The sequence below is a fragment of the Puccinia triticina genome, chromosome 2A, assembly GCF_026914185.1.
Source record: "Puccinia triticina chromosome 2A, complete sequence".
In the NCBI taxonomy this organism is placed as follows: Eukaryota; Fungi; Basidiomycota; class Pucciniomycetes; order Pucciniales; family Pucciniaceae; genus Puccinia; species Puccinia triticina.
The window spans coordinates 296481-323035 of NC_070559.1; the positions used below are offsets into that span (position 1 = coordinate 296481).

Sequence of the window (26555 nt, forward strand, 5' to 3'; positions counted from 1 at the left end):
AAATTAGACTAAAAGTTGACTTGGTATTATTGGGTTTAGATTTTTGGAATGTGGTAATGTTGCAGTCATTGAAATTGAAACCCATTTTCTTGGAAATGCGGGAATTAATTTGAATTTGGCTGATAAAAATGACAAAAAACTGTTTTAATAGGGTGAAAGTCTGAGTTAAGTCAAGGTTGGATTGCGGTGCCAATTCACTTTGGCCATATATCCTGTCCTCCTCACGAAAATGATCTAGTGAATTTTGTATTTTTTTGCTTTTCAAAATTCACATGTGCACATGCAAGTTAACCTTTTTGCACTTTGCTAATAGTCACCCTGATGTACGCGCGTACGTTGAGGTGGAAATATCACAGGATGGGCCTTTCAAAGCCACATGAAAAGTAAAAAAATTGTTTTGAGACACCAATTGTCCCCCTGATGTACGCGAGTACATGAGGGGGAAAAAATCACAGGCTGGGCCTTTCACATCTCCATGGAAAGGACACACTGGTCATGGAGCCAAGAAAGGACTATATTCTGGATGAGTTCTGGATGAATTATAGATGAGCTCTGGATGATTTTTTGGCAAGTTATGGTTTGATGATTTCCAACTGATTTCCACGCTGACTTCCAGTCTTGTTCATACCTATTCAATATTGCTTTACCAAAGGCCTCCAGCTCAGAGTTATGGAAAAAAGTTACGGTAAGGCAATCCCTGGGGAGTGGGAACATATCTCCCCTGGTGCAATGTCAAAACAAACTGCACTTTAAAAAAAAAAAAAAAAAAAAAAAAAACGCAGAAATGAAGTTTATGTACCCCAAGGTTCCTCTCAGAAAGCCAGTTTCAAGTTTCAACGGTTGGAACATACATCTGACTGGTGAAACTTGAAACTTGCCAAGCACTACACCACGGGTGTACCAAAAGGTTTTGGGAAGGTTGTCAAAACCAAATTGATTGGATAGTGGTTGTCAGAACCAAATTGGTCTGGATCTGGTTTGTGGACAAATTCCGTTGCCAAAAAGGTGCCAACAACCGTGCCGTGAGAGAAGGAGCATCCAAATGGTTTCAAAAACCATTTCAAATGGTTCTGGAAATATTTTTCAAACCAAATTGGTTTCCAAAATATTTTTAAAACCACCTCAGATGGTTCCAGAAATATTTTAAGAATATCTGAAAATGGTTAGTCCGACTCGTTCTTCAGGACATCCGGACTCAATTAAAAAAATATTCTGAAGACCAATCAAACTGGTTTTCAAAATATTTTGTTGCACCCGTGGTGTAACCAAGGTAAGTTTTTCAAAAGAATTTGGAGAGCTGAATCTCTCTTGTTTGCCAGCCAAATTTCAAACCCAGCAATTCATCCATGTCAGCTTTTTTTTTTATGGGTCAATCTAGACGCATGCCAAGTTTTGAATAGATGGGCGCCAAGAAATTGACCGGATTCGAACCTTTGGTGGATTGTCAAAAAAGTGCCCAGATTGGCGCTTCAGGGCCTCCATGTCGGAGGGCCTGATCAATCGAGGTGAGGACAAAGTCTACAGAAAAAGAAAAACGAAAAGATGTACAGGGTCAGGAAACCAGTCTTACAAAACTGACATGCTACACAATCAATCAAAAAATACACTACTGGAGAAAAGAGACGAAGTGTGCGGTTTTTTTTTTTTTTTTTTTTTTTCTATTGTCTATAGGTCTATGTTTATGGTGATACAAGCTGATTGGACATTAAAGGGAGACAGAGGACAGAGCAGAAGCGTCGATACAAAAGGCCGCGAAGCGTACAAATTACTGACAAATAGCGGCGAGCATTTGGAGGCGATCAGAGGGGAGGGGGAGGGAAGAGGGAGAGTTCCGAGCGGCGTGATGGTTACGGAGGAGGCTGTCGAAGGGGTCACAGATGCCGGAGGCGAGTGCGGCGAAGAAGCCGCGGTTTTGGAGGATGAGGAGGGAGCCGGGCTCGGCCCAGAGGTCGAAGACGACGAGCGAGTCGAGCGTGGGCAGACGGGCCGGGAAGCCTGGCGGGCTGAGGCCGTCGAGGAGCGAGTGGGCGGGGGAGAGCGGCTTGAGGGCGATGGCGAACTCGCGCTTGACTTGGGCCGCCGCCAGCTCCGCCTTCCTCTCTCGCTCCTCCGAAGCATCGACAGCTCCCCATGCCATCCGGGCCTGGCCTCCTCCGCGCGTGTCTTCCCACTTCGTGTACCGCAGCTTGCTTCGTTGGTGCTGCTCGTACTCCGCCTTGTGGCTAGCTTTCGCCCGGTACGCCCGGTTGTGGACATGGGTGCCAATCTCGAGATGATTCGTCGACAGCCCGATCGGCACCCACACCTGATCCCCTGCCCGGGCATCCTCGGGAGTGTCCTGTTGGTCTCCCTCGGGAGGGTTAGGGCGGTTGAGGAGATGGTGGTAGTTCGGATAGATCATGACGAGGCCACGCAGGTAGACCCACTCGATCAGGTATTTCTTCCAGCTCTTGGGCCAGCGGTTGGAGCGGATGGGGCTGGGGATGACGGGCTGATGGAGCGGGAGGCCGGGGATCTGGTTGGCGAGTCTGAAGGTGAGGTAGCGCTCGAAGGCGGTCCAAGTCTCGGGAAAGAAGAGTGCGCCCCAGGAGCAGGGCACCTGTGAGGCGTAGGGCATCGTGGGGGGATGGACGCCGAGTCCGGCGAGAAGGTCGGGCGCATGGAACGGCCGACGGCCCTCCGGGCGCAGCTCGCTGTGCTGCGGCTGGTACAGCGAGATCCCGTAGATTTTCCCCGCCGGCCGGCCCGAGTATCGGTAGCCGAGCACCGCGAACTTCAACCAGCCGTAGAAGTACCCCGATACCTCCACGTCGTCCTCCAGTAACACCCCGTACGAGTCGTGCGCCGACGAAGGGTACCACGACTCTACCACCGCTGGTAACAGACCCCCCTGGATGATCCGCTTCCGGACCGTCTTCGATCCGTGCTTCCACATAAACCCTTCCACTAACGTGCGGGTCTGCTGGTCCGCCGTTTGCTCCATGTTGATCACCAGGTTCACTCGGTCTCCGTAGTACGCCGCTCGCTCCAATGAGCCCAATAGCCTCGCCAGCGACATCGAGCGGTCGTTCGTAATCACCGAGATATCAATCTGGGGCTGATGCCATTCTTTTTTATTTGCAACCATTACAAAACTCAGCGTTGGAGTTAGTTGGATACACACTCGATGCAAAGGGGAGCCGGAAGATCAGAAGCAGAGAAAGATACCCCGCACTTTTTAAGGCTTGTAACTCGAGGCCAAGGATCCAATCGGCAGCCGAGAGCTCATCTTCCGGCAGCCCGATCAGGACGCACTCGAGATCGGGAAGCGCCTGATCGTTTGTATCAGAATCGAACGGCTGATCATTCTGCTGCCGGGGGGGCTGGCGATGGGGAGGCTGCTTGAGGAGACTGTTGGGGAGCATGAGCGGGTCGTCTTTCCGGACGCGATAGAGCAAGAGTTCGAGGCTCGGCTGGGAATGGATGAGTTGTTCGATAGCCGCAAGGAGGGAAGGATGGGGCAGTCTGGAGGTGGTGGAGGTGTGGGGGAGGAGATGGATGGGGAGGTCGGGCGCGCGGGAACAGCGGCCCATCTTGGCCCGCATCCGTTCCCGCTCGTCTTCTTCTTCCCCGTGCTGCTCGAAGCCCGCGCTGGCTTCCGGGTCCCAGGAGCTCAGGAGGTAGATCTCCGCATCGAAGCGCTCGATCAGCCGACACGTGAGGTTCAGCCAGTCCGTCGGCTCATGCGGCGATCGGCCGGGCTCGTCCAGGTCGGCCTCGGTGACCAGGATGGCGACGGACGGCTGCAGATGGCCGCGCAAGATCAAGTCCACATCCTCGTCTCCCTCCTGTGGATCCCGAGACGAAGCAACGGAGCTTCGAATTTCTGCGAGTTCTCGGATGGAGTCGTGACAGATTTCGGAGAGATGATGGTAATCTGGAGGATGGTTCTGGCTCAGAGGGAGGACGAGGGTGGGCCATCTGAGGGTTGTCGCGAGGTGGAAGGCGAGCGGGAGGGGCTGGAGGAGTCGGTCGAGGGCGTCGGGGTGGATGCGAGGCCATTGTCTGGTGGGGAGGAGGAAGGGGGGGATGGCGACGGCGGCGGGTGCTTGGCGGGAGGAGCATGCGAAGGCGGGGGGGCTCCGGGCGGGGTTCGCGGCACGGGCGGCGACGATGCGGGAGCGGCTGAGGGCGAGCTGGGCGGCGGCGGCGAGCCAGAGCCGGTCGAGCGGGTGCGGCTGCAGAGAGGCGCCGCCGAGGACCAGGATGGCGTCGGCGGTGAGCGCGGGGGTGTAGGCGCTCAGAGAGCCGATGAGCGCGTGTGCCGAGACGGGCCCCGGCTGGGGACACTGCGGCGCCGGCGAACACACTATGGCCAGCGAATGGACCGGCAGGCCGTCGAGCGAGGAGAGTATGGCGTCCAGCGCGCGCGCCGGATCCAGCGAGGGGGCGCTGAAGAGCAGGACGTTCAGTGCGGCTGGCGTTTGGTGGGTTGCGGACAGATTTTTGAGCGCGTGCGAGGCAGCTGTTTGCAAGGGGGGAAGTCAGCTAAGCTCTCTGGATGGGTGCACGAGGGAGGATCTCTTACGATTGCGGGCCGGAGAGGAGCCGGTCGGGCTGCTGTTCTGGGGCTGGAAGATGTATGCGCCGGGGCGGGAGAGGAGCAGGAGGGCGAGGCAGGCGAGGGGTGTGAGGAGGAGGATGAGCAGGGTGCAGGGGCGGTTGCGGCTGTGGGCGGCCCGGGGCTTGCGCGGGGGGTGCTGGTGGTTGAAAGTCTTCTGGAAGGCGGATGCCGAGGGGGGCAGCCTGATGGTGGAGGTGCCGGCGGCGGGGCTGGGTGCGGCCCACTGGTCGTCCTCGGCGGGGCCGTCTGCGAGTGCGGCGGGGCCGTGGCTGGTGCGTCCGCGGACCTCGTGGTGGGCGAAGGAGATCGAGTCGGAGCTGCAGAGCAGGCCGGCGGGGCGGGCGGGTGCGTCGGCCGGCTGTCCCGGGTGGCGGTCGCCGGCGGGCTGGGGCTGCATCCTTCGCCAGGCGCTGGGCGGGTCCAGGGGGGCGGAGTTCGAGGGGGAGGAGTGCCACATTGGGTTGGTCCGAGCCAGAATCAACCCAGCTGCAGGCACACAACCAACCAACTCCGCCCACACCACGACTCCGCTCACAATCAACTCCGCCCACACCAAAAACACATCCAGAACAGAAACCTGGCCAAAGGAAACCAGATTCAAGTGTGCTGGAATATAACACCACGAATGACGTCATACTACAGAAACACGGCTCCAGCTCAGTAACAACCATCAAGAACATTAAAGCATGGAATTAGTCTAGACTTTTGCAGGCAAATCTTGGGGCTCCAGATCACCTCTGGGAGGCCCTCAGATAGTCACCCAGTCTGTTGATGTTTTATCATTTTTCTTTATTTTCTTTGTCTCAACTATTGGACGACTTCCCGTAGCCCAACTGGCTTATAGATTTAGTGGGGTGCACTAAACCTTGTTGGCTGGTGAAAACTTGATCTTGGCCAATTTTCACCAGCCAGTAAGCCATAAATAACCCTGCCCTCTAGATCTATCTTTTTAGTCCACAATAAGTCGTCCATTGTTGCCCTTGCCACTAACTCAAGTTTGATCAAGGATAGGGTGTTGCTCATCAATCAGTGCAGCTTACCAATTTTTTGAAAAAATGTTCATAAACTGGTGAAAAAGTTTTGGAAATGTCATGAACCCCCCTGTTTCCTTTCCCATCTTCCCCTGAGCTGCATGCACATAACAAAATTATCTTGAGTAGGAAATGGCTCATAGATATGATGCTCTAGATCTTTTGAAGTGTAGTCTTTTTTTGGATTGATAAATCAAAATATTGGCTTGAAAAGGGACAGTCGAGCTAAAAATGAATCTTAGCCAGCTGAAAATTGAAGGACCTTGGATTATACATAACCGATAGTAGAGTATATTGGACCCACTGATTAATTTTAAAACAGATCAAGAAAAATATTCCAAATCTAGATCGCAGATTCCTTTGGTCCAGTTAAATCATCCTTGGCCGGAATCGGTTTCTCGGGTTCGACTGAAAGACTTTCGACGCGAGGGAAGCGATCCAATAGGAACGTACCGAGCACTGCAGCAAGAGCACAACTGAATCCGAATACGGTAGCCATTGCAAATCCGAGAACAAAATTGGGACCTTGTGATTTGGGCCAGAGGAAACTTCCATAAAAGTTGGAAGAGTTACCAACTAGTGAATTGTTCACAGGTGGAGAAAAACACCGTCAGTCAATAGCCTCATCAATCTGTATTTTGAGATGGGCTGAATCCCACACTGACCTGTGTTGACGATGGCCAGAGTGATTGCCCTTTTTTGTTTCTGGGACCCGGCGACACTAGACACCCAAGCCAAGACGACAGGCAAGGCACCGAAGGTCGCGCCAAAAGCCAGACTAAAAATAAATAAAAAACGTGGGATCAGGGTGAGTGAGAGCCGACTGATAGAAAAAAGCATTAGATGTGAGCTCACCAGACCAGCGCATAACGGGTCCTGGGCTCGTGGATGGCCAGGCAGAGGGCGTAGAGTAGCCCTGAAAAGCCCATCGGTAGTCCCACATGAAACATCCGCTCCCCAAAATGATCAGCCGAAAAGGAGATGCTCAGAGCGAATGCGCACGCGACTATGTATGGCGGAACAGTCATGAATTGGGCCACTTGTCCATGGTAGCCCAATGAAACCACGATGCTAGGGATGAAGTACAGGATGGTTTGTGAACTAAGAAGCATGATATCTGGAATGGGTTTTTTTCGAATGTTAGTTGAATGAGCGCAAGTTTTTGTCTCTTTTTCTGCTTCTAGAAAACGATTTACACATAAAACAGAAGAGATACGTTCTCCAATCCTTACTGGCAGCCGCTAGGGCCTGCCGATGGCTCAACTTAGTCGAGTCTGCTGCAGAAGCACCATGTTCGACCTGATCGATTTCCAGGCGAAGGACGGCTAGCTTCTTCTCCTTGTCTGAAAGCCACTTGGTATTAGATGGCCAATCAGGTAGGAAGAAGACGACGACTGCTGAGGCTGAGACTGTGATGAGTCCTTCGACTAAGGACCGCAAAGGGATATTGCTTAGCTAAAATTGGATTGGCCTTGCACTACAAAAAAAACCAAGCTCAACGTCCACTCACTGATAAATAGCCATCTCCATCCTCGAATGCCGCCGACGCCTTCTAAGCCATCAATTACCCCACCAGATATCAACCCACCTGTGGATAAAATTGCATCAGCAGTGAGCCCCAGGACAACTTACATAACCTGTCCACTGACCAAATGCGCCTGCCAGAATACCTCCACTGTATAAGATACCGATACGCTTTGCCAGCTCTGCTTTCCGGTACCAAGACGACAGGAGAAGGAGCTAGAAGGCCTTGGTTGGTGTTCAGCTATTCGGTTTATTTTTCAATCAATCAACCTCTTTCCACTCACAACACCTGGAAAAAAGCCAGACCTGAAGGAGTTTCAAATGAATGGGATGTTTAGCCAACGAGTGGTAGGTCGAAGCAGAAATGGTACAAATACGCACTCGACAAATCCTAGGAAGAGCCTGGCGACGATCAGGCCTTCTTTGTTTTTCACCAGACTGATCAGCGTTACCACTATGCCCCAGACGAAAGTCAGTCCAGGTAAGAACAGAGAGGGTCGCACATGAGAGAGAAGCATGTTCGATGGAATTTCTGCTGAGCTACCAATTTAGGTTAGCAGTACTGAATTTCAGCTGATTCCACTCCGGTCGGTATAAAAATCAAGTCGTAACAAACAGGTATCCAACAAAAAATATCAGGACAATCGTCGAGTAGTCCGTCGAGCTCAAGCTAAGATCCACTTCCATCCCTCCTACTCGTGCATTTGCAATCTATCACATCGATTATGTTCGAATTTAATTCTATAAGCTTCTTTACCTTTGATAACTATTTTGAACCACTAACACTCGTTCTGTCCAAATCTATTTTTGAAGAGAAGGATCAAACTGAGTTGGATGATTCAACTCAAGTATGAGCCTTTCGGTCCAATAACTCACGATTTAGCATATACAAGAGACATATGCAAGGGAACCTGAATTGGATCAAGAGATGCACCAAAGAAAATCGCATTTTTCTTTTTGTTAATGATGGGATCTGATTGAGCGAGGAACCAATGTACCATCTAGTCCTTACATATGTGCATCGATTTTTCTTAGCAGTGCTTTCTCCTCGTCACCCTTTGGAAGATGGGTTTCACGATGGACAGTGTCAGCCGAATACTCGAGCCTGTGGGCGGCCTTTTCCTGAGCCGGGCCATTTGGTGTAGTTGGGGTAGACAGACCCTCTCCGGGAAGTTGCCTGTCGACCTGCTCGAAGCTCTTGAGTCCACTGGACTGGAATGAAAGGCCAGCAACTGGTTGAGCGGGTCCTCCGAGAGATGGTGTCGCAGGTGTTAGCTGAGCGGGGATGTCGACCATATTGCGGCCAAGAGAAGATAAAAAAATAAATATCAAACTGAGATGGCGGAAGGAATTCCGGATTATTTGAGCATTGATGTCGCTGGGCACGAGTTATAATGAACTTAAATCTAAGGGTGTGATTTGGGATGGCTGGATTGGTCCTTTGGACGCACGCACCAGTCTCTCTCTCTCTCTGTCTGCCTGGCCCACAGGAAAGCACTTCCAGGCACAATAAAAACTTGCCATGTTGAGGTTGCTTGGTCGAAGTGGGATTGCAGAGGCCATTGCTGCCGGTCGGCTACTGCAGGCTGAACAACCCAGCCAGCATCGGCAGGCCCATCGCGGGAGGCATTTGAATGGAATTATCAACAAAAAAGGCTAGAGGGACATCCAATGATGCTTATCACCCTCCACAAGCTTATCTAAATACACCAAACCAGGCTTGGCTCCGATCTCTGAATCATCGTCCACCATTTGAATTTTGAGCTGAACAGCCTTTTTAGGGGGGGGGGGGGGGGCTCGTAAGATCAGCTTACACACCATGACACCACACATCTTATCCAGTCCGCTGATTCCGCAACACCAGACTGTTATGCAGCTTTCCGTGGTGAGCGCTAATTGGCACATGAATTACTTCCACCTATGGGACCCGGATAAGTTAACGAAGTACATACCTCCGAGTCCCACCGCAGAGTGGTAAAATAGTGGTCGCTCGGAGGGTCCCGTGGGACGGCGACCGCCCGCGCCAATTAACGAAGGGGAAAGCGGAGGGTCGGCGAGAGCAAATGCAAAATACGCGCGCCGGGGAAAAAAGCGGCAGCCCGAGCCGCACCCGGGTGTAGACACATACCTTAACTTGCCAGCCCTGTGTATATACATACCTTAACTTGAACAGACGCTATGTATTTTTACCGAGTCGATAGATCACCAATTTCAAATGATTTGCAAACTCATCCGAGCGGACCGAACTTCGGTCCCACCGGCGGATCAGACTCCGGTCACCGAAGTCTCCAAGAATTTCCAGAAAGCTCTCGCGCAGCAGATGCCAAAAACACACAAGTTATCTTGGACCGTCGCCTCCATCCCCAAACACCTTTCAGGCCAAAAGAGAAGAACAACTTCACCCGATTCATGTTAGAGGAGCAGGTACGCCACGAAGAAGAAACACGAGAAACAGAGTTCTATGCGTTAGCGTCCAATCTCCACTCGCGGCTCTTCGGTCGACGTGGTTCGGTGAGCAGTGAAGGGGAGGATGTGGCCGAAGATCCCGTCCGGGCGCCCGGAAGTGCTTGGCGTTGGCTGTACAACACTCGAGACGACCGAGCATTCATCAAGACCATGGGCGTTGATGTCCAGACCTTCGAGGACCTGCTCGTACCCTTCTCGGCACACTGGCATCAAGCACCGATCCCCTGGGCAGATGCCGAGGTCCCGCCGGGTCAGGCCCAGATGGATCCACAGGACGCTGCTGCATCACTCGGCCTGGTCTTGCATTGGCTCAGCTCGACGATGGACGAATTTCAACTCCAAGATATCTTTGCCATCTCGCCCCGCGCATATGCCCAATCTTGGACCAGAGGCAGGAAGGCTCTCTTGGCCGTCCTCAAACAGCTCCCAGGCGCCAAAATTTACTGGCCGACTAAGGAAAAAAGCTTACGCGAATACTGCATGTCGATCGAGCGGAAATATCCACTCCTCAAGAAAGCCTTCGGATTTTCAGTTGGCTTCAATCTACCTGTATTCGTACTGGGGGAAGATGAGTAAGTAAATACACAGTTTGTCTTCCTCGGAATAATCGTCGCAAAACAATTGATCGGAACAATCCGGCCCGACAGCATGGAGACCTCATTTTATAATCAACGAGCCGATAAATACTACTACCGTAACATCTTGACGTTTGCGCCTGATGGAACTATCCTCGGTGGATGCTACATGTTACCCGGAGACTGGGACGATGACAGTATAGCAGTCGATTGCTTCCATAAGAACTTGCTGGAGCGGACTCCGGCTGGATATCGACTGATCAGCGATGACGGATTCCCAAACAGCTCGGAGGAACTACAAAGCCGGATCCTAGCCCCGGTCCAACGACGCATCCAACTACCCGACCCACCGCGCGTATCATGTCGCATCAGACCGTTCAACAGACAAGTCCGATCGGCTCAGCATGTTGCAAAATGGAGTAAACACGTCATCCTCGACTTCTTCGAGAGGCTCAGAGAACCGTTGTGCATCAATGAACGTGAACTGCAGGCTGAGATTTGGCAAACTGCGGCTCGTTTGCACCAATTCCGCTGGCGCCTGGCTCAGACTCGTCGGACCCAGGCTATCTATCAATCGGTTTGGGATGGAAACTGGCTTCCAGAGGTTGATCTTGACGAGAGTGCGATTTGTGAAATTGAACCACCCTGCCACGTCCGTCAATATTATATAGCTCAAGGATGGCGGTAATTATATCAGTGTTAATAACACTTCCTTTGAATGTGTTTACATCTAGGCTGAGCCATCACTGAATAAATCTCCGAGTTAACTACCCTCCTGCTTTCTACCATTGTTGTTTGCATGTTAAATTGTGTTGCGTTCAACAAGACATACGCAGACTGCTCATCTCCTGAAGGCTCTCAAGTCTTGCGGATGTACTGACTTACAGTGGACATGGTTGGTGTCAACAAAAGCCATGCAGAAAATCCAAATTTTGATGTAATCAGCTTCAAGAGTTGTTTAAGCACTAGGAGAGATATGCTCTGGTGTAGCAGACCAAGCTCACAGCTCCCGCCTGCCGTCCAGGATTCGTAAACATATGACTTGGTGTGACATTGATTCATTGGCTATTATTGATAGGTCTAAATACCAAAGGCACAGATGCCGACAAAACAGGTCACTTCCACTTTCCTATTTTGTGCTGCAGCCCGGCCTCAATCACTTATCACACTTAAAGCTTTTTGCCTGACCTATTGAGAGTCAAACATACTCAGCATTCATGAGTGATGCTCTAACCATTGAGCTAAGTACACATTGCATGGAAATGAGATTGAGGTGATTACACACGTAATATGCAAGAGGTTGCAAACTAAGTACATTTATCATTGGCATTGTGGTACACTGCAACTGAGCAGACAATCTACTCTCAATATGACCATCAATTAATTTTCATGTTGCTTCTAGCTTGACAAAAAAATTGCTTTGGTGAAGCGTGTCCACTGGCTTATTAACAACTCATGGTGTATTTATAAGGGGCCTTTTGGATGCGTGGGTGAATGGCTGACTTCCTGTTGGGATCTGAGAGCCTACCAGAAGTGATCTGGAGCCCCAAAAGCTATATTTCCCAGCAAAAATCTAGACTTTTTGGGTCCATATCCACAAGTGCACACCCAGATGTGACGGGAAGTCATCCGCAAGATCCAAAATCTCAAGGTCTGAGATCCAACCCAGATCTGAAAAGTAAGACTACCACTTTCTTCTGCAGATTAGCAGCCACAATGAAGCTTCCAAAATTCCCCTTCAAGCTGCTTTTGTCCAATTTCAATTTTCACAACTTGATATCTATTGTGCTACATGATCTAATCAAACATTCTGTTGTCATCACATCTTGAAGTTATGCAAGCCGATTCAAGTTGCAATCTTTTCCCTTGTTCCCACTAGATTTTGCATGCAGCTATGTTGACAGGCTCAATTTTAACAGAGGAATTAGTTGAAGATGCAAAATTCAAAAAAGTGATCATAGAGCCCAAGCTCACCCTTTCAAGTTCTACCAAAACAGATGCAGAGATGGTAAGCCTATTAACTATGCCTATTCTATCAGGGACTTCTGCCTATTCCAAGATCTAAGACAGAGTAATATCTTATTGCCTTTGTGGTTGTTTTTCTTGATGACTGATCTGGATGGATTGATGGGTTTGAAAGCCAGGATGTACATTTTGTCTGAACAAAATGAATGACAAAAATCAGAATGGGACTTAGCCTTGTTGTAGTCTCTCCTTGGTATTGTGTAGATCAATAGCTTGATGTGAACTCTTGATGTCCACTTTGTCAGAGAAAACATGATGTAAATATCAGTGTATTCTTTCATTCACTGCTTCCTAGCTCAATACTAAGCATGAGTAAATGAGCACCATTGTTTTTCCACATTGACTGATTTAGAAGATGGTGTTGCAAGCCAAAATTTGGTTCTTCTCACAGCAACATAAACAGAAAACCAGACAAGCAAGAACTATGTTGTTGCATTTGACAAATGTGGTCAATGGTGGTTTTTCTAGGGAAAGTGTTCTTTTTGTGAAGTAAAAATTTCCATTGAAGCTGAAACCAGGCCTCCACATGTTGCGGCCACTGCTTGGATGAATCATTTATGCATTTATTTTCAAATTTGACTTGCATAAAATCATAACACCATAAAATCATAAACTTCAAGCTGAAAGAAAAGAGAATACTCAAATACTCAAACTAAATCAATAGCTCTAAATAGTTTTCAAGAACAATGCAAGACATTATATTTATCATCTAACAAAATTATACCCACCATACAAATAACTGTTGAGAGTGTAGCTTGCAAGGAAATGATGATTTTATTACTAAGTGATAAAATCATGTAGATATAGTATCTAAAAGAGTCCTGTGACAGTTTTCGCAGTCATGACCTATGTACATGTCACAACACTAACCATACCACTGGCACCAGCCATTGAAGCTACTTACAGAACCATTCTCTCCTTTCTGGAATCTCCATGTTGAGAATTGTTGACAACCAAGCTGACCTCTTTCAGCACTGCCCGCCTCAAATCTTAGAAAATGAAACATTAATGGAATGGGTACCTTGCAAAGATCTTTTTAAAATCTCTTGAGAACTGCATACACCATAGAGATATTTATTTTTTTGCATTCAAAACTTAAAAATTAAGAAATTCTTGGTACAACTAGAAGGGGGAGAAGAGAGGGAAAAGGGGGGAAAGGCTTTCCTAGACAGGAGAGAGGGAAAACTCTCTGCCGGACTAGGAAGGAAAGGGGAGGATTTGAGTCTAAGTATTATGGGATGATGTAAGCATGTGAAAGGATTGTGAAAGATTCTTGTGAGACCCCCAAAGGTGGGGCTCACACATTATCCTGGAGCATCTTGCATTTCAAATTCCAGCAGTTGTGCAACTTTTTCTTGTAGTGATGTGTGATTTGATATTACTCTTCCTTATTTTTGAGGCAGATAAACAGAGCCTCACTGAATTCAAGAAAAAAATTTAACACTGAATTGTAAAAGTGCATGCAATTTGCATGTGGGCAACTTTTAAAGCCCCTATTTCCACCTCAATATTAATGCCCTGGTTTCATATAAATATGATTTGGTGTATCATACAGTCTCAGACTATAGTGAACAGGTCTAAATATAAAATTCATAAGCTTTTTACTGTTGAAAAAACAGTTAAATTCTATTTCATGTTGCCTAGTGCTGCACAGCCTTGAAAATAATTTAAGTTTTTTGTCTAACTTAGAATTTATGATAATTTCTTTGTTTCATAATTGAATTGAAATTTATTTGATGAGATTTCTCAACTGGCCACTCAATAAACCAAGTTGTATACATAAGTAAAAGCTCCCACCCCCACATTCTTATTCAGGCAACCAGAAGCCACAATGAAGCTTCCAAGATTCTCCTTCAATCTCATTTTTATCACATTTGGTATCTTGATATTTATGGATGTAGGTGAAATAATCATGTATTGCCTTTTAATCACACCTTGGAGTAATGGATTCTGAATGGGTTGCAAATTTACCTACTTCCCAATAGATTTCACATTCAGGCATGTTGCCTGGATCAAGCCTAACAGAGGGTTTTTTAAATGATGCAAAGGGTAAGACAGTGAATCTAGAGCTCAATCTAGCCCCCCCAAGTTCTACAAAGAGCAATTCAGAGACTGTAAGTCCATTCAATCTACCTATGCCTTCTGCTTACTATTTCCAAGAAACAATACAGACTATATCCACCTAATTACCTCCTTTGTTTATTTTATTGATTACTCATTGGTACCATGTGATTGTTTTGGAAGACGGAATGTGTAATTTGCCTAGAAAAACTCACCAGCAAAACAAAGAATTGGACCTTGCATCATTGTGGCCACCGCTTCCATCGTGGTTGTGTGGGTCAATGGTTTGGTATCAAATGTCACTGTCCAATTTGTAAAACAGAATATCCTGATTTGGAAAGTGTAAGTCCATCAAACCTGTTTATAGTTATAATTTCAGCTATTCCTTATACAAGTCACAATGTCAAGATGAAGCAAAAATTAAATACCCTTCAGGTTATTTACTTAATTTCTGATCTGGATGATGTCTTTTCCAGTCCATTTGTTTAATTTGTGAAGAAAGTATTGACATTGAAGAGCCCTGGAAGTTCAGAACTTTGAAACGTTGTAATCACACCTTTCATCGCAATTGTGTGGACAAACTTCTCCAAAAAAAAGGAAGATGTCCCATTTGCCAAATCAGATGTCCTGAAATCAAGTATGAGCAGGTATGTGGCTATTTTTAGACTTCATTTTGAAATAAATCTGACCCTGTTTCTCTGGTAATGTTTCCAAATTCATCTCCCTAACTGCAGGACCCAAGACTCTATCAAGTCCGTAATGCAGAAGCAAGATAACTTTACAATATTCAATCAACAATACATTTGCATCATGTGTAATCTCTAGGATTGTGTATAATCCTAAGACTGGTGTTCAGGAATCTCATCTACTGGGACCCAGATACCACCTGCAGGTATGGGTACCAGGTTCATTTTCAGCCCAAGACAGGAACCAGCCACCGCACCCACCACTGCTGGGAAGGTGTCTGGTGGTAATAACTCCCATTATGAAAACTTTCTTTTGATATCCAGTATTGGCCGTAAGCAACCCTAAGCTATCCCAATGGCTTTTACTGGCCATTAGGAGAGCTCACATTCCTAAACCCCCTCAATGGTTAGTACTGGGCCTTGGGGAGGCATTACCAGCAATCAAGAGAGTACATACACTCTCCCAAGGGCTGGTACTGGCTATTAAGAGAGTGTATGCTCTCTCAACTGCCAATATTGTGTTGAGGTTAAACATGCTAACATGATGCACCACCATAATTTGGAGCAGCTGCGAAGTTGTACCTAGAGAAGTAATACAGAACTAATTATTGAGGGGAAGACAGGATAGTTGACTGAATTTTGCAGACTTGAAATCCTGTGACACTGGTGATGTGAGAAATTAAAATGTTGTGATTCAGTGAGAGAAGAAACTCCAAAGATAATCCAGTATAGACTATATACAGGATTCTGATTGAGTAAGTATTATGGTTGAAGCATACATGGACTATAACCAACTATCTTAACATTACTCAGCAGGAAGCCACAAGCGTCTGTAGCCTAGTTGGTAAAGGCAACATTCTAATGTGTGTCTCAGCATAGCCGGGATCATGAGTTCAACTTTCAAAAGACACATCTTCATTTGACAGTCTTGAAATATTGACCCTTAGGGGAGTGTATGTTCTCTCTTGATGACAGGTATTGGTAGCCAAAATCCCCAATTGCCCAGCAAATTCAGGTGCCTGTGGTAGGCTCTGCAGGTACAGAAGGCGGTTAACCGGGCGCCAGGTTATTTTTTCACCAAAACCTGACACCCAGCATGGCACCCAGTGTCAGCCTTAGAGCCAGCACAGCTGGCCTAAAGTCTGCCTTTTTCTACTCTTTTATACCCCAAGTACCTTATGTCTTTTTTACCTTAAGAGTTATCCTTATTTTGACTTCATATTCTGTTTTCTCATGGAATTTTAACCCTACTTACAACTTACCATTTCTTTATAACTCTACTCCTTCCCTGAGTTCTTGAGTTATGGCCCGCATGCGCAGTTGTGACATCTAAGCGCTACTAGGTGCACCAACCACATGTTCAGATATAATTACAAAAGCAAACTGTGAAAATTTTTGAAGTCAGGATCCCCCTTGCATGAGGAGGATCTACAGACTTCAGACACCCAGAACCACACCCCCAGATAACTCAGGATCACCACCTAAGAGGATACCACGCTCCCAGTACACCAGCTACCATCACAGGCGCCTAGGATATTGACAGTCAGCATCAATATTTCACTGAACCTTGATTATCTCAGTCTGTGCCTCTTTGACTTTTCTCTCTCCCTGCTCTTCTTTGATCACAGGTCTTCATATATTTTGACCTCATAACCAAAGGATTCTGCTGCTATTCATCCTTCTTTTTCTGTGGTTTTTGTAAGAAACAAACCACATAGGTTTCCCTTTAAAGAACCTTGACTATCCAGAGAGAAGTCTAAAAAATTGTGGCTGATTAGACTTGTTTAATTCAGAGTCCTTCCACGTTTCCTTTGGTGGAAGTTAGTACCCACCAGATTATCATTGAAACTCAGAATATCCTCTCTCAGATCTTTTTCTCTTTCTCTTTTTCTCTCTCTCTACACAGCGGGGCAGATTGGGAAAAGCCAATGCGTCCAGAAGGTGTCCCAGCAGTCCATGCGCCATGGTGGCGTGCCAGGGACCCAGAGCCATACTGGCGCCACTCGGTCATGCAACAGGACGCCACCGGGACTGTGGGCATTGGTGGCGCCCCTGGTGCGCCAATGAGATGCCACCGACCTGGGTGCCAGATGGCCACCCCAGTTAGATGCCTGTGTGACGCACCGGTAGGGGAGGCGCCATCACTGGCTGTCATGGGGTCGTCCATGCCGGCTGTCCGGCTGACGCAGCAGTCCTGATGGCGCCACTGGATATGGGAGGCCCCCACTGCGTCCTGGGGTTGCCCAAGGTGCTAGAACGCCCAATCGGCGCCCTGGCCAGGTGTGGGCCATTGAAGGGCCCATGTTGCAATCCAGCCAGCTTGGATTTAATTCATATGCATATTCAATAATCATGCCACAAAAAAATGTGGTTGACCAGCACGCGCAGGTCTATAAAGACTGCTCTCCTTGTGCCCCAAACAACTCCCGTCTTTGATGTTCAGCTGCTTGATACCCCCATGCGTGGGGTGTACCACCAACCTCTCCCAACTCTTCCTCAACATCCTCCTGTAGTGATGTTCTTCTCAGTGCCCTTGCTGCCAAGATTGCAGATATGTATGTCACCTTCCCCCCATTAAGAGTCCTCCGGAAGATCCCATCCCTATTCTATGTAGCTCCCCCTTCCCTCCCCCTCCATGTGTATCCCTGCCGTGTAAATAGCCTATATGTGCACCTTGTTGTATCTCAGATGTCCCCTTCCATGTTGTTTGTAGAAGTAAAATTACACATTTATATAATACATCCGAGCATTTCAGTCAGGCACCATTGCCCATGAGACCCTAGCCATGCAAATTGGCAGCCCAGTGCCCGCGTCCACCGTGTCACACCGATGCACAGATGCTACCCCAGTCAGCTTCTATGACTGCTGTCAATATCATGCCCAGATGACCTTCTGGGGCCCAATCCAACTGCTAACCTCACAGCGGCCTCAAGGCATGTCATCCCGGCGACTTCAGAGGCGGGAGCCTGCCATCCTCAAGCCTGTCTACCTTGCGTCGCCGTAGGCGCCATGAGGCCATCCTCCAGAACGATCTCACAAGAATGTCAGCATGGACGCCCGCGGGAGATCCAACCATGGCGGCCTGAGGTCGGCCACCCTGCGCCTCTGTCGGGTTGGCGCCCCCCTGGGCTGCCCTAGGTGCGCGACCAGAGATGGCCGCAGGGCCTGGCTTGATGGTGTCCTGGTGGCGTGTGGCAGGACGGCGCCGTGAGGGCGTCCGACAACTGCAGGGCCCTGCTGGCGTCGGGTTGGCCGCCCTGCTGACATCCCACTTGCCCCGCTGTGTATGTCAGAGATGGGTTACTCTGGGGAAGCACTCAATGGAAGTTCACTGGGATAATCCGGTGGCTCCAAGTTGTAGATGGGGTTGAATCTGATCCAAAGAGTTTACGCCCAGATGGTGATAAGTATTTGAGACAGTCAGGCTTGAGTTTCTGGACAGTGATATGTTGATATGAGCAAAAATGGCTATCTTCAAATAAAGAGGAATGAATAAAAGATGATTATTATTTTTGCTTCTTCTGAAAGTCTAGGGAACAATAGAGCTTGAGGAGTACAACTTATGTACCAGGCTTCTTGATTTTGACTAGATACAAGCATTCATAAGCTATGTCAATAATAAAATCAAAGAGTGTGAAATGTGAAGAAAAATGTGAAATGAGTGTGAAACTAGTAATAATTGCAGATGGTTTAGCAAAACAGAAAGTTGGCAAGTTAAGGGGTAACTTGGTTTTGCTTGCCGGCTGACACTCTACTATTTGTAATTTCTTTATCCCAAGAAATCCAAATACTGCCCACCCATTTCCTTGTGTCCTGCTGTCACACAGGCTCACAACCAGCACCTCCTGGAGGGTGCACAGAAGGCACAAAGGGTAATCCCCATGGATCCCCATGGGTGCCAGGTACCTGCACCTGCTACAGCTCAGAAAATATATTGACTTTTTCTAACCTCTTGACCAGGAGGATTTCCTTCTTGTTGCCCAGGTTTAATAATCCCTGAAACCAGGAGGGTTTCTTTCTGGTTTCCAACATACAGCCCCAGTAACTTGAAGGAATACATCCTAAACGGTTGAAGAGGTGGATGGGTGTAGATTTCATAATCAAAGTACCTGCAACGGGTCGGGGTCCTTTTGCCAGGTCCTCACCAAATCCCAAACTCCAGGTTACAGCAGCCCCAGAGCACTTTTGGCCTGGTCTGGTTTGGACAAGACCCATGAAAGCACGGTCAGAACACAGTAACAAAAATAGGGGGTTACAAAGTTGAAATCAGGTCGCGCAGGACCCCAATCAGGTCTGATTTCCAGGAAAAAAAATCACTGCCAAAAACACCAACCTGGGGGCTCTACTTTGAATGCCCCCAAATGCAAGAATCTCCTGATCTTGCACCCAGGAGTTCTCAACTACGCCAAACGTTCATTGCGCCGGAACACCGTAACATTTCTTGGAAATGTTTCTCACGCCATAACCAAATTTTTCCTTGACCACTCTGAAACGTCCCTGAAACCCTGCAGTGTGGGCAAACATTTCTATGAGGTTTTGAAAATGTTCTGCCGACCCAAAAGGGTTATTCCAAACCCTGTAACGTTCTTGCAGCCATTGTGGTAGCCAGACCGGTACAGGGCTCCACGGACATCGAAAATCCTCAAAATAAACTCCGCCTCCGCCATATGAAACCACCCACCCCAGATCCTCAGTCCTCTGCACAGCCTCCATTTACTTTACTCCGCTCTTTTCCGCTTTACTCCTCTCTTTCGCGCTTTACTCCGCTCTTTCCCGCTTTACTCCACTCTTTCCCACTTTACTCCGCTCTTTCCCGCTTTACTCCGCTCTTTCCCGCTCCGCTCTGCTCTTTTCTGATAAAATCAGGCTTAAAAGAAATAGATTTCAGTAAAAACAAATAAAAATGTAAATACAAAAAGAATGAGTTTTACCTTAAAAGAAACAGGAACAAAAGATAAGATGAGAACAGAACAGGAAACCACCACCACACACTAGGTTTTATGGCTAATAAAATAAGATAAGGTTAGATGATGGAATACATGGTCAACAAGGATAATAACAAAGCAAATAAGAACTTATTGTTGAGCCGCCTAGACAGATGACCTCGACAAAATTCCCCAAGACGAAATTGACAATTTGAGATGTCTTGCGGGTTGAGAGATAGGTGTCGAGATGAGGAAGAAAAAGAAAGAGTGGTAAACTGGAATCAATGAAGGACGGTCAGCAGCGCTCTAGAATTGAAGTGTTCGCAGTGCGTCCACAATGTTGACGTCATAGTCCGAGTCCGTAGAGCACCGCGCACAAATCCGTAACGTACACCGTGCACACCGTAAGCTGCTCACTGATTCCAACACACAACGGTGGGCCAGCTACGCTAACCGTAGCGTTAGCGTGGCGTCAGGGCAGCTGGCTGACCAATGTCCAGGTTGGCGGCATATATGGCAGTTGTTGTTGTTGGGGCGAGCTGCATTGGCAGCATTACCATTTGGTTTGGTAGTTTCATCAGGATCAGGAGTCTGAGAAGACATGTCAGCAATCATGTGATGAGGACTTTGAATATTGGGAAACAAAGCCTGGCTGTTCGAGGACTCGGATATGGCAACCTGGCTACGACATACGTCGTACATCTTCAGCAGGTCATTGAAAGACGGGACCTTCTGAAGAGGGTTGGTATAGATGATGTGTTCCACTCGTTGGGCCATCTCGTGCTTGGTTGGTCCCGCTCTTTGGTTGCGTTGCAGGAGAAGACCGAGAATGTTGTCCTCCGTGAATTGAACGTTGAGGTCCTTCAAATCGGTGATGAGGTCCCTGACCCGGGCGCCATATGCTGCAGCCGTTGCGAAGGAGTCCGGTTCAACCCAGAGAAGAGTGTCAAGTGTCGAAATTTGAGCCGCACGACAGATCGAGTTGAAACACAATTTGAGAGATTTGAAGCCGTCATGGCATGTAGCCATGCTCGATATGCCGTCTTCTAGTGATTGATCAATGGAGTGCAAGAGGCCTGCCCGGCCGATTTTCTCATGGTGAATATTGGTAGACGGCTTCACAAAAAAATCGGTGTTGTAGAGGAGTTGGGATGCCAGTTCTCTAAGTCTTCTCACCCATTGTCGGTAGTTGCTTCCATCTGCAAGTAGGACGTCCCGGTCGCGGATCAGTTTGATCGCCAATGCTATGATGGACGCCGTTTTTTGGCAATCTTCTTCCGCAAGACAAAGGGTGCGTGTCTCTTCCAGAACTTGATCCAGAGCGTCTTGTCTTGCTTGAGTCGAGGGGACGGAGGTTGTGCCTGGAGCGGGGTTTGAGCTACTGGTGTTTGCGAGACTGCCGCTGGTTGTTGATAAACCGGCGAAGGGGTGATTGGAGACTGTCTTTGGGCGAAGTGTGGTGGGAGAGGGTGGTAAGGATAGGGAGCATAGGGGTAGGGGTGATAGAAACTGTAAGGAGAACTGGCAAAATCGGGCATCGGCGGATTGATTGCTTGAGCTGCGGGATTTTGAGCCATGTGTGGAGGGATCTCGTGGTTCTCGTCTTTCTTCGACACAGGGGGGGCAGTTGTGTTCGGTGTTATCGGGTTGGGAGCAGGAGTAACAATAGGGAGGAGTGGAGTGGTAGGGATGGGATTAGATGAAGCGGTTGACATAGCGGGATTGGATGAGTCGACGGAAGGGTGGGTCGGAGCAGGGGTATTGAACTGAGTGGGGGTAAAATGATAGTGGGGAATATGAGGAGTAGGGTTTCTGAGGGGAAGAGTTACAATAGGTTTTTTGTTGTCGGGATGAGATGGGGAGGATGTCGAGAGAGAAAGGAAAGGGATAGTCAAAGCATTGTGTTTATCGATTTGTTGATTCCGAATATGAGTTGATGTGGAAACTCTGGTTTGTGATTGAACACTTGGAGACAATGGTCCGGATGAAGAAGATTGAGAGGATCCAGTCGGAACGGTAATGGGAGGAGGATTGTTGGGATCGGACATGTAGGTATGAATATGAAAAGAAAGGGAAAGACTAACTCAGGTAGGCGGGTCTTGGGAGCCTGGTGGTCCAGATGAAGAAGATGGAGAGGATCCGGTTGGAACGGTATTGGGAGATGGGTTGGTGGGATCAGACATATAGGTATAAAGTTGAAAAGAAAAAAGGAAGACTAACTCAGGTAGGCGGGTCTTGGAAGCCTCGTACCTTTACAGAGAAAGAATCTATGAAGCTAGTAAATACTCCGGACTACTTATCTGTCCGTACTGTGAAGATGCGCCTAAACTGGCCAGGAGAAAGCTTAATCTCAACGGTTACAGATAGGTAGAACTTTTCAATACTTGCAACAAGGGTTCAATCTTGTTGGTACCTCGCAACCTTCACGTGTTGCAACTAGAGAAAGTAAGGGAATAGAGATTGAGTTTAATGGTGTATATAAGGTTGACTTTGGTTGAATAAAGCCTGTTTTGAGCGGAGAACTTTAAGGGCTCATAACCTGTTGTGAGTGGATGCGCACACAGGATGATGATTGCATATGTAAGAGGGGAGAACACTATATATAGAACTATGTACAAGCATAACTGTGCCGTAGTCGGCTACCCATAAGGCCATAGGTATAAGCATACCTATGTCCTAACAAATAGTACTCAATACTTGAGGCGCGCAAGCAGAGCATGGCCACAACAGTAACACGCTGCGGACTGTCCCGCAGGACCGCGGTTCGAGCCCCAAGGGAGACAATCACAACAAACCAACTATGGCTGCGGGTTCAATTCCCACCTGGTACAACAACGTTCAGACACCACGAGCACGCAGGTTCAACCCCCACCCTCAACAAAAAGTTTAATCAACCAACAGGATACTGGTTCAAGCCTCCATCTCAACCAAAAATTCACTACGACTCATCCGCAGAAGGATTCAACACCTCAAAGTTATTCAACCTCTCATCACCAGACACTACGCCCCCCCCCCCCCCAAGAACTTCCCCGGAAAAAAGGCCCAGGCAGAATAACCAAACACAGTCATCAGTCGGAATTGGCTGGGGACAGCCAATAAGTTGGGGGAGGATGTGGTCAATATTCCTGTGTTTGAAGGAAAAAAAAAAACTAAAAATTTATTCTTTATAAGCTAACCCCCTCAAGATACACCCAAAATGACCTCAGAAATGGATTCTATACACAAAATAACCCCTAGTCACTCACTGGAACCACCCTCATATCTCTACTGGATCAGAAGATAGCCAAATCACACATTTCACGCACCAGTCCAACAGTCTCACAGAAGGATCACACACGGTTCACACACAATCTCAAACTCAAGAATAGCCTTTCATACAGCGTATTGAATTCCTTTGTTTCTTTTATTTCTGTTCCTTTTATCTCTTAGCTCCTATTTTTCCATTGCATATGTTTGAGTTCTAGTTGCATACCTTAATTGGTTGTAGGAAATCCTTGTATGAATATATTAGACTTTTTTCTGCATGTGAAGGGCTCCTTTGTAGTTAGACTAGCTGAAAATCCCTCATAGCCTGTTTTCCATGGGGCCAAAATCCCTCACTCTTCCCTATATAAGGAGGCCTCTGCCTGCCAGTTGTATCCTTCCTCATCCCATTGGGTAATTCCCTCAGGGGTCACCCCCTTCCTCCTCATGCCATCTGGCACATCTCACCTTACACATATATATATCACCCCCACTCAGTGTTACAGTTTATTTATTTCACATCAATTTCACGGATTAGTTTGCAATATCAGAATCACCACTCAGTTTCACATTACCTTTCACAAGTGACGAACGTCTTTGGATCCAATCCCGGCCAAAGCCAAGTGCCCATCCTGGCCCTCTCTTTTTGAACTTTTATACTCTCAACCTCTTGACCTGGGTCCCCATCAAAGACATCTAGACCTTGCGTTCACATATAACTCAACAAGACTCTCATTAACTCTCGCCAACAACACATTCAACATCCAACTATACTTTCATCTTGAACATATCCTTTATCACAAAATAAATTGCCAAGCTTACCTTGGTGGTCTTGTTTTCTGATACTAGAAAGGCAGAGCTTGCACCTCATCTATACCTTTCGCCATTCAGCAAAAGGGTTTCACAACACCTTTTAAGTCTTACAGCGCTTGCGCTACAGCACTTTTAGCAGCAAAATTAGCCAAAAAAACTGCTATAGCGGGCGCTTTTTTGGGCCCTGTGCCAGTTATTGTAGCTGGCCCACCGTTTCTGGGAGGGCTGAAGAAAACCACATCAGGGGACAAATTGCTTTTTAAAAACCATAACTCATTGAATCTTGATTAGCATTGCCAATCCTTTCTAAATAATAGTACTGTTAATACTATTGGAATGTACAATGATGTCAACCAATTAGCTGGCTGTTTAAAAAGGCCCTTGTGAACTTTGGCCTCAATCACATGTCAAAGAGGCTTGATTATCAGCCATCCAGGCTTTCTTTTGGGCTCATAACACTAACCAACGTCCAGTATGTCCTTGTTGCTGGCCGCGCACTTCTTGCCTTCGAAGAGCCAACAACGGACTACTTCAGCGCCTCACAGAAGGGCTAGCTCTTCTTCTTGGATCTTTTTGACGATTTCCTCATCAGATTGTGATGGTTCACAATGGCCAACTTCTATCTGAAGTTTTGTTTGCTCAATCTTGGCGAATTCCTTGGCCCTACTTAAGATTTTGTCGAAGGAGGCATTCACAAATTCGTTATATCCAGAGCACTCGTCATGGTCAAGTAGTTGCATCCAAGTCGTTTGCTTGTCTCCAGTGCTTGTGTAAGGAACTAGCACCACCACGCAGGATTGCACAGAGGTCGGCAGTAGACACCGACATTTTCATAGTGGTTTTCTCATCATTTGTATCGTTGCTAGTTGTCAATGAGTTATCTGGGTTAGTTCCCTTGAAGTCCAAGATCTTCAACAAAAGATAAAGTTTTTTACGTAGGCGGCCGATCATCTGCTGCTCGACTGATTCTGCACAAATCAAGTGGTAGACGGTAACCTTCTGGGTCTGTCCGATTCGAAGAACTCGGGCTATTGTTTGGATATCAACCTGAGGGTTCCAAGAAGAGTCGTAGAGGACGACCATGTGGGCCGCAGTGAGATTGATGCCAAAGCCACAGGACCCTGGAAACCCCCGATGTAGGTGGGTAACCTAAATGTATGAATTTTTACATTTTTTTGCAAAATGTTAGGCACATAATCAGTATGAATGGGGTTTGGAACCCAAAAGGGTACACACCAAAGATGGCATTTATGTATGGATTTCTGCTGATACTCAGTTAAATCCCCTAAAACCCGCAGAACCTGGCTTAACTTCGGGGATTTCGGGCTCCCCGGGGCGATTTTGCCCCAGGCATAGGCACGAAAATGTATGAATCAGCCAAAAAAAGCCATTCCCCGGTGCCCCCCGATGTATGAATTTTGCCAAAATCTTGGATTTTTGGTTACCCACATCTATAGGGGGTTTCCAGGGTCCTAAAGCCACCCGCTTTAGTGGAAATCAAGAATATGGGTACGACAGGTGGAGACAAATATCCATGTGATCTGAGAGTATCGATTGTTTTGGATCGCTGGAAAATGTCAATTGCCAAGTTACGTCGAGCCACAGGAGTTGATCCATCCAATCTGAGCCGACTCTGAGGTAATCGGTTTGTCTTAAGCTCAAAAAATCCTCCATGGATGAGAGATGCGAAAAAATCAATCTGATCAGAGACCAGAAATTACTTATTCAAGCTTATTTTCTCAAAAAAATGGAGTACCATGCAGAGCCAGGAGGATCAATGAAGATATTTTTTTGTTTCGAAGCCGCTGAGGCGTCCGGGAGTCTTGGGTTCTCAGATGCATGTCCCCTGAACCATGGCAGAATCGACAAGAATAAGTCTGTTAACAATCAAATGGACAAAGCAATACTTTTGGACAAGTATCGATCGGCCATTCCCAGCATTGACAGGCATTGGCCTTTAAATCTTGGGGGGTAGCCATGACCACGAAGTCGATCACCCATTTCCGGCCAACCGGTTCGCAGGCCCATTTTTGAACTGACTGGATTTCTTTGACGGCTGGTTGGTGATCAAGATCTTCGAGAGCGAGAATTGGAGAGAATCGCTTTTTAGCAAAGTGATATGCCCCAGGAGGCCGGCGGAGGTGGTTGGAAAGCAGAGAGGATGAGTTCGAAGAGTTTGTAATTACAATGAGGTCTGCTGACCTCTTGGGTTAGCCGGTCAAGGGCCTGTTTGGCTTGGATATAAATCACATCCTGGTATTTCTCTTTATCATCAAGAGTTAGAGACCAATCTTCATTTTCATATCAAAGTGATCAAGCCACGGAAGACGGGAGCGGGCCAGGTCAAGCTAGGTGTTGGGTTGCTGACTGGCGGGCGACGTTCAATGCGAGTGATGACACTCTAGGGGGGTATTCCGGGTGGATAGGATCAATTCAGGATTGAGCACAGAAGTCGAGAGAAGCTTTGGAATCTTTGGTACCGAGGCCAAAGAACCAAGCGGGTGCATGTCTTTTCCTCACTCTTACATACATAGCTTGTTACCAAAAGTTAAACCCCTATAACATTTTTTTTGGATTAAATCTTAAAACATATCGGGACATAA

At 47.5% G+C, this 26555-nt stretch overlaps 4 protein-coding genes across 4 annotated transcripts; 1 reads left to right on the plus strand and 3 right to left on the minus strand.

Moving 5' to 3' along the window:
* Positions 1 to 1444: 1444 nt before the first annotated feature.
* On the minus strand, positions 1445 to 5060 carry PtA15_2A46 (uncharacterized protein; the record flags this gene model as incomplete). The annotated part of the gene is made up of 4 exons (XM_053166493.1): positions 1445 to 1518; positions 1774 to 3108; positions 3215 to 3827; positions 4890 to 5060. The coding sequence occupies 4 exons, from the start codon at positions 5058 to 5060 to the stop codon at positions 1445 to 1447; spliced, it is 2193 nt and encodes a 730-aa protein (XP_053017290.1).
* A 917-nt stretch (positions 5061 to 5977) lies between these two features.
* PtA15_2A47 (uncharacterized protein) lies at positions 5978 to 8454 on the minus strand (the record flags this gene model as incomplete). The annotated part of the gene is made up of 12 exons (XM_053166504.1): positions 5978 to 6210; positions 6300 to 6412; positions 6490 to 6751; positions 6831 to 7061; positions 7145 to 7222; positions 7284 to 7374; positions 7443 to 7464; positions 7540 to 7698; positions 7775 to 7869; positions 7943 to 7959; positions 8035 to 8069; positions 8171 to 8454. 12 exons carry the CDS (start codon positions 8452 to 8454, stop codon positions 5978 to 5980), a joined length of 1620 nt encoding a protein of 539 aa, XP_053017291.1.
* An 882-nt stretch (positions 8455 to 9336) lies between these two features.
* Positions 9337 to 10966, plus strand: PtA15_2A48 (uncharacterized protein; the record flags this gene model as incomplete). Its single annotated transcript, XM_053166515.1, has 4 exons — positions 9337 to 9669; positions 9865 to 10196; positions 10272 to 10851; positions 10934 to 10966. The coding sequence occupies 4 exons, from the start codon at positions 9337 to 9339 to the stop codon at positions 10964 to 10966; spliced, it is 1278 nt and encodes a 425-aa protein (XP_053017292.1).
* Positions 10967 to 24678: 13712 nt separating this feature from the next.
* Positions 24679 to 25035, minus strand: PtA15_2A49 (uncharacterized protein; the record flags this gene model as incomplete). Its single annotated transcript, XM_053166524.1, has 1 exon — positions 24679 to 25035. One exon carries the CDS (start codon positions 25033 to 25035, stop codon positions 24679 to 24681), a length of 357 nt encoding a protein of 118 aa, XP_053017293.1.
* Positions 25036 to 26555: the final 1520 nt, after the last annotated feature.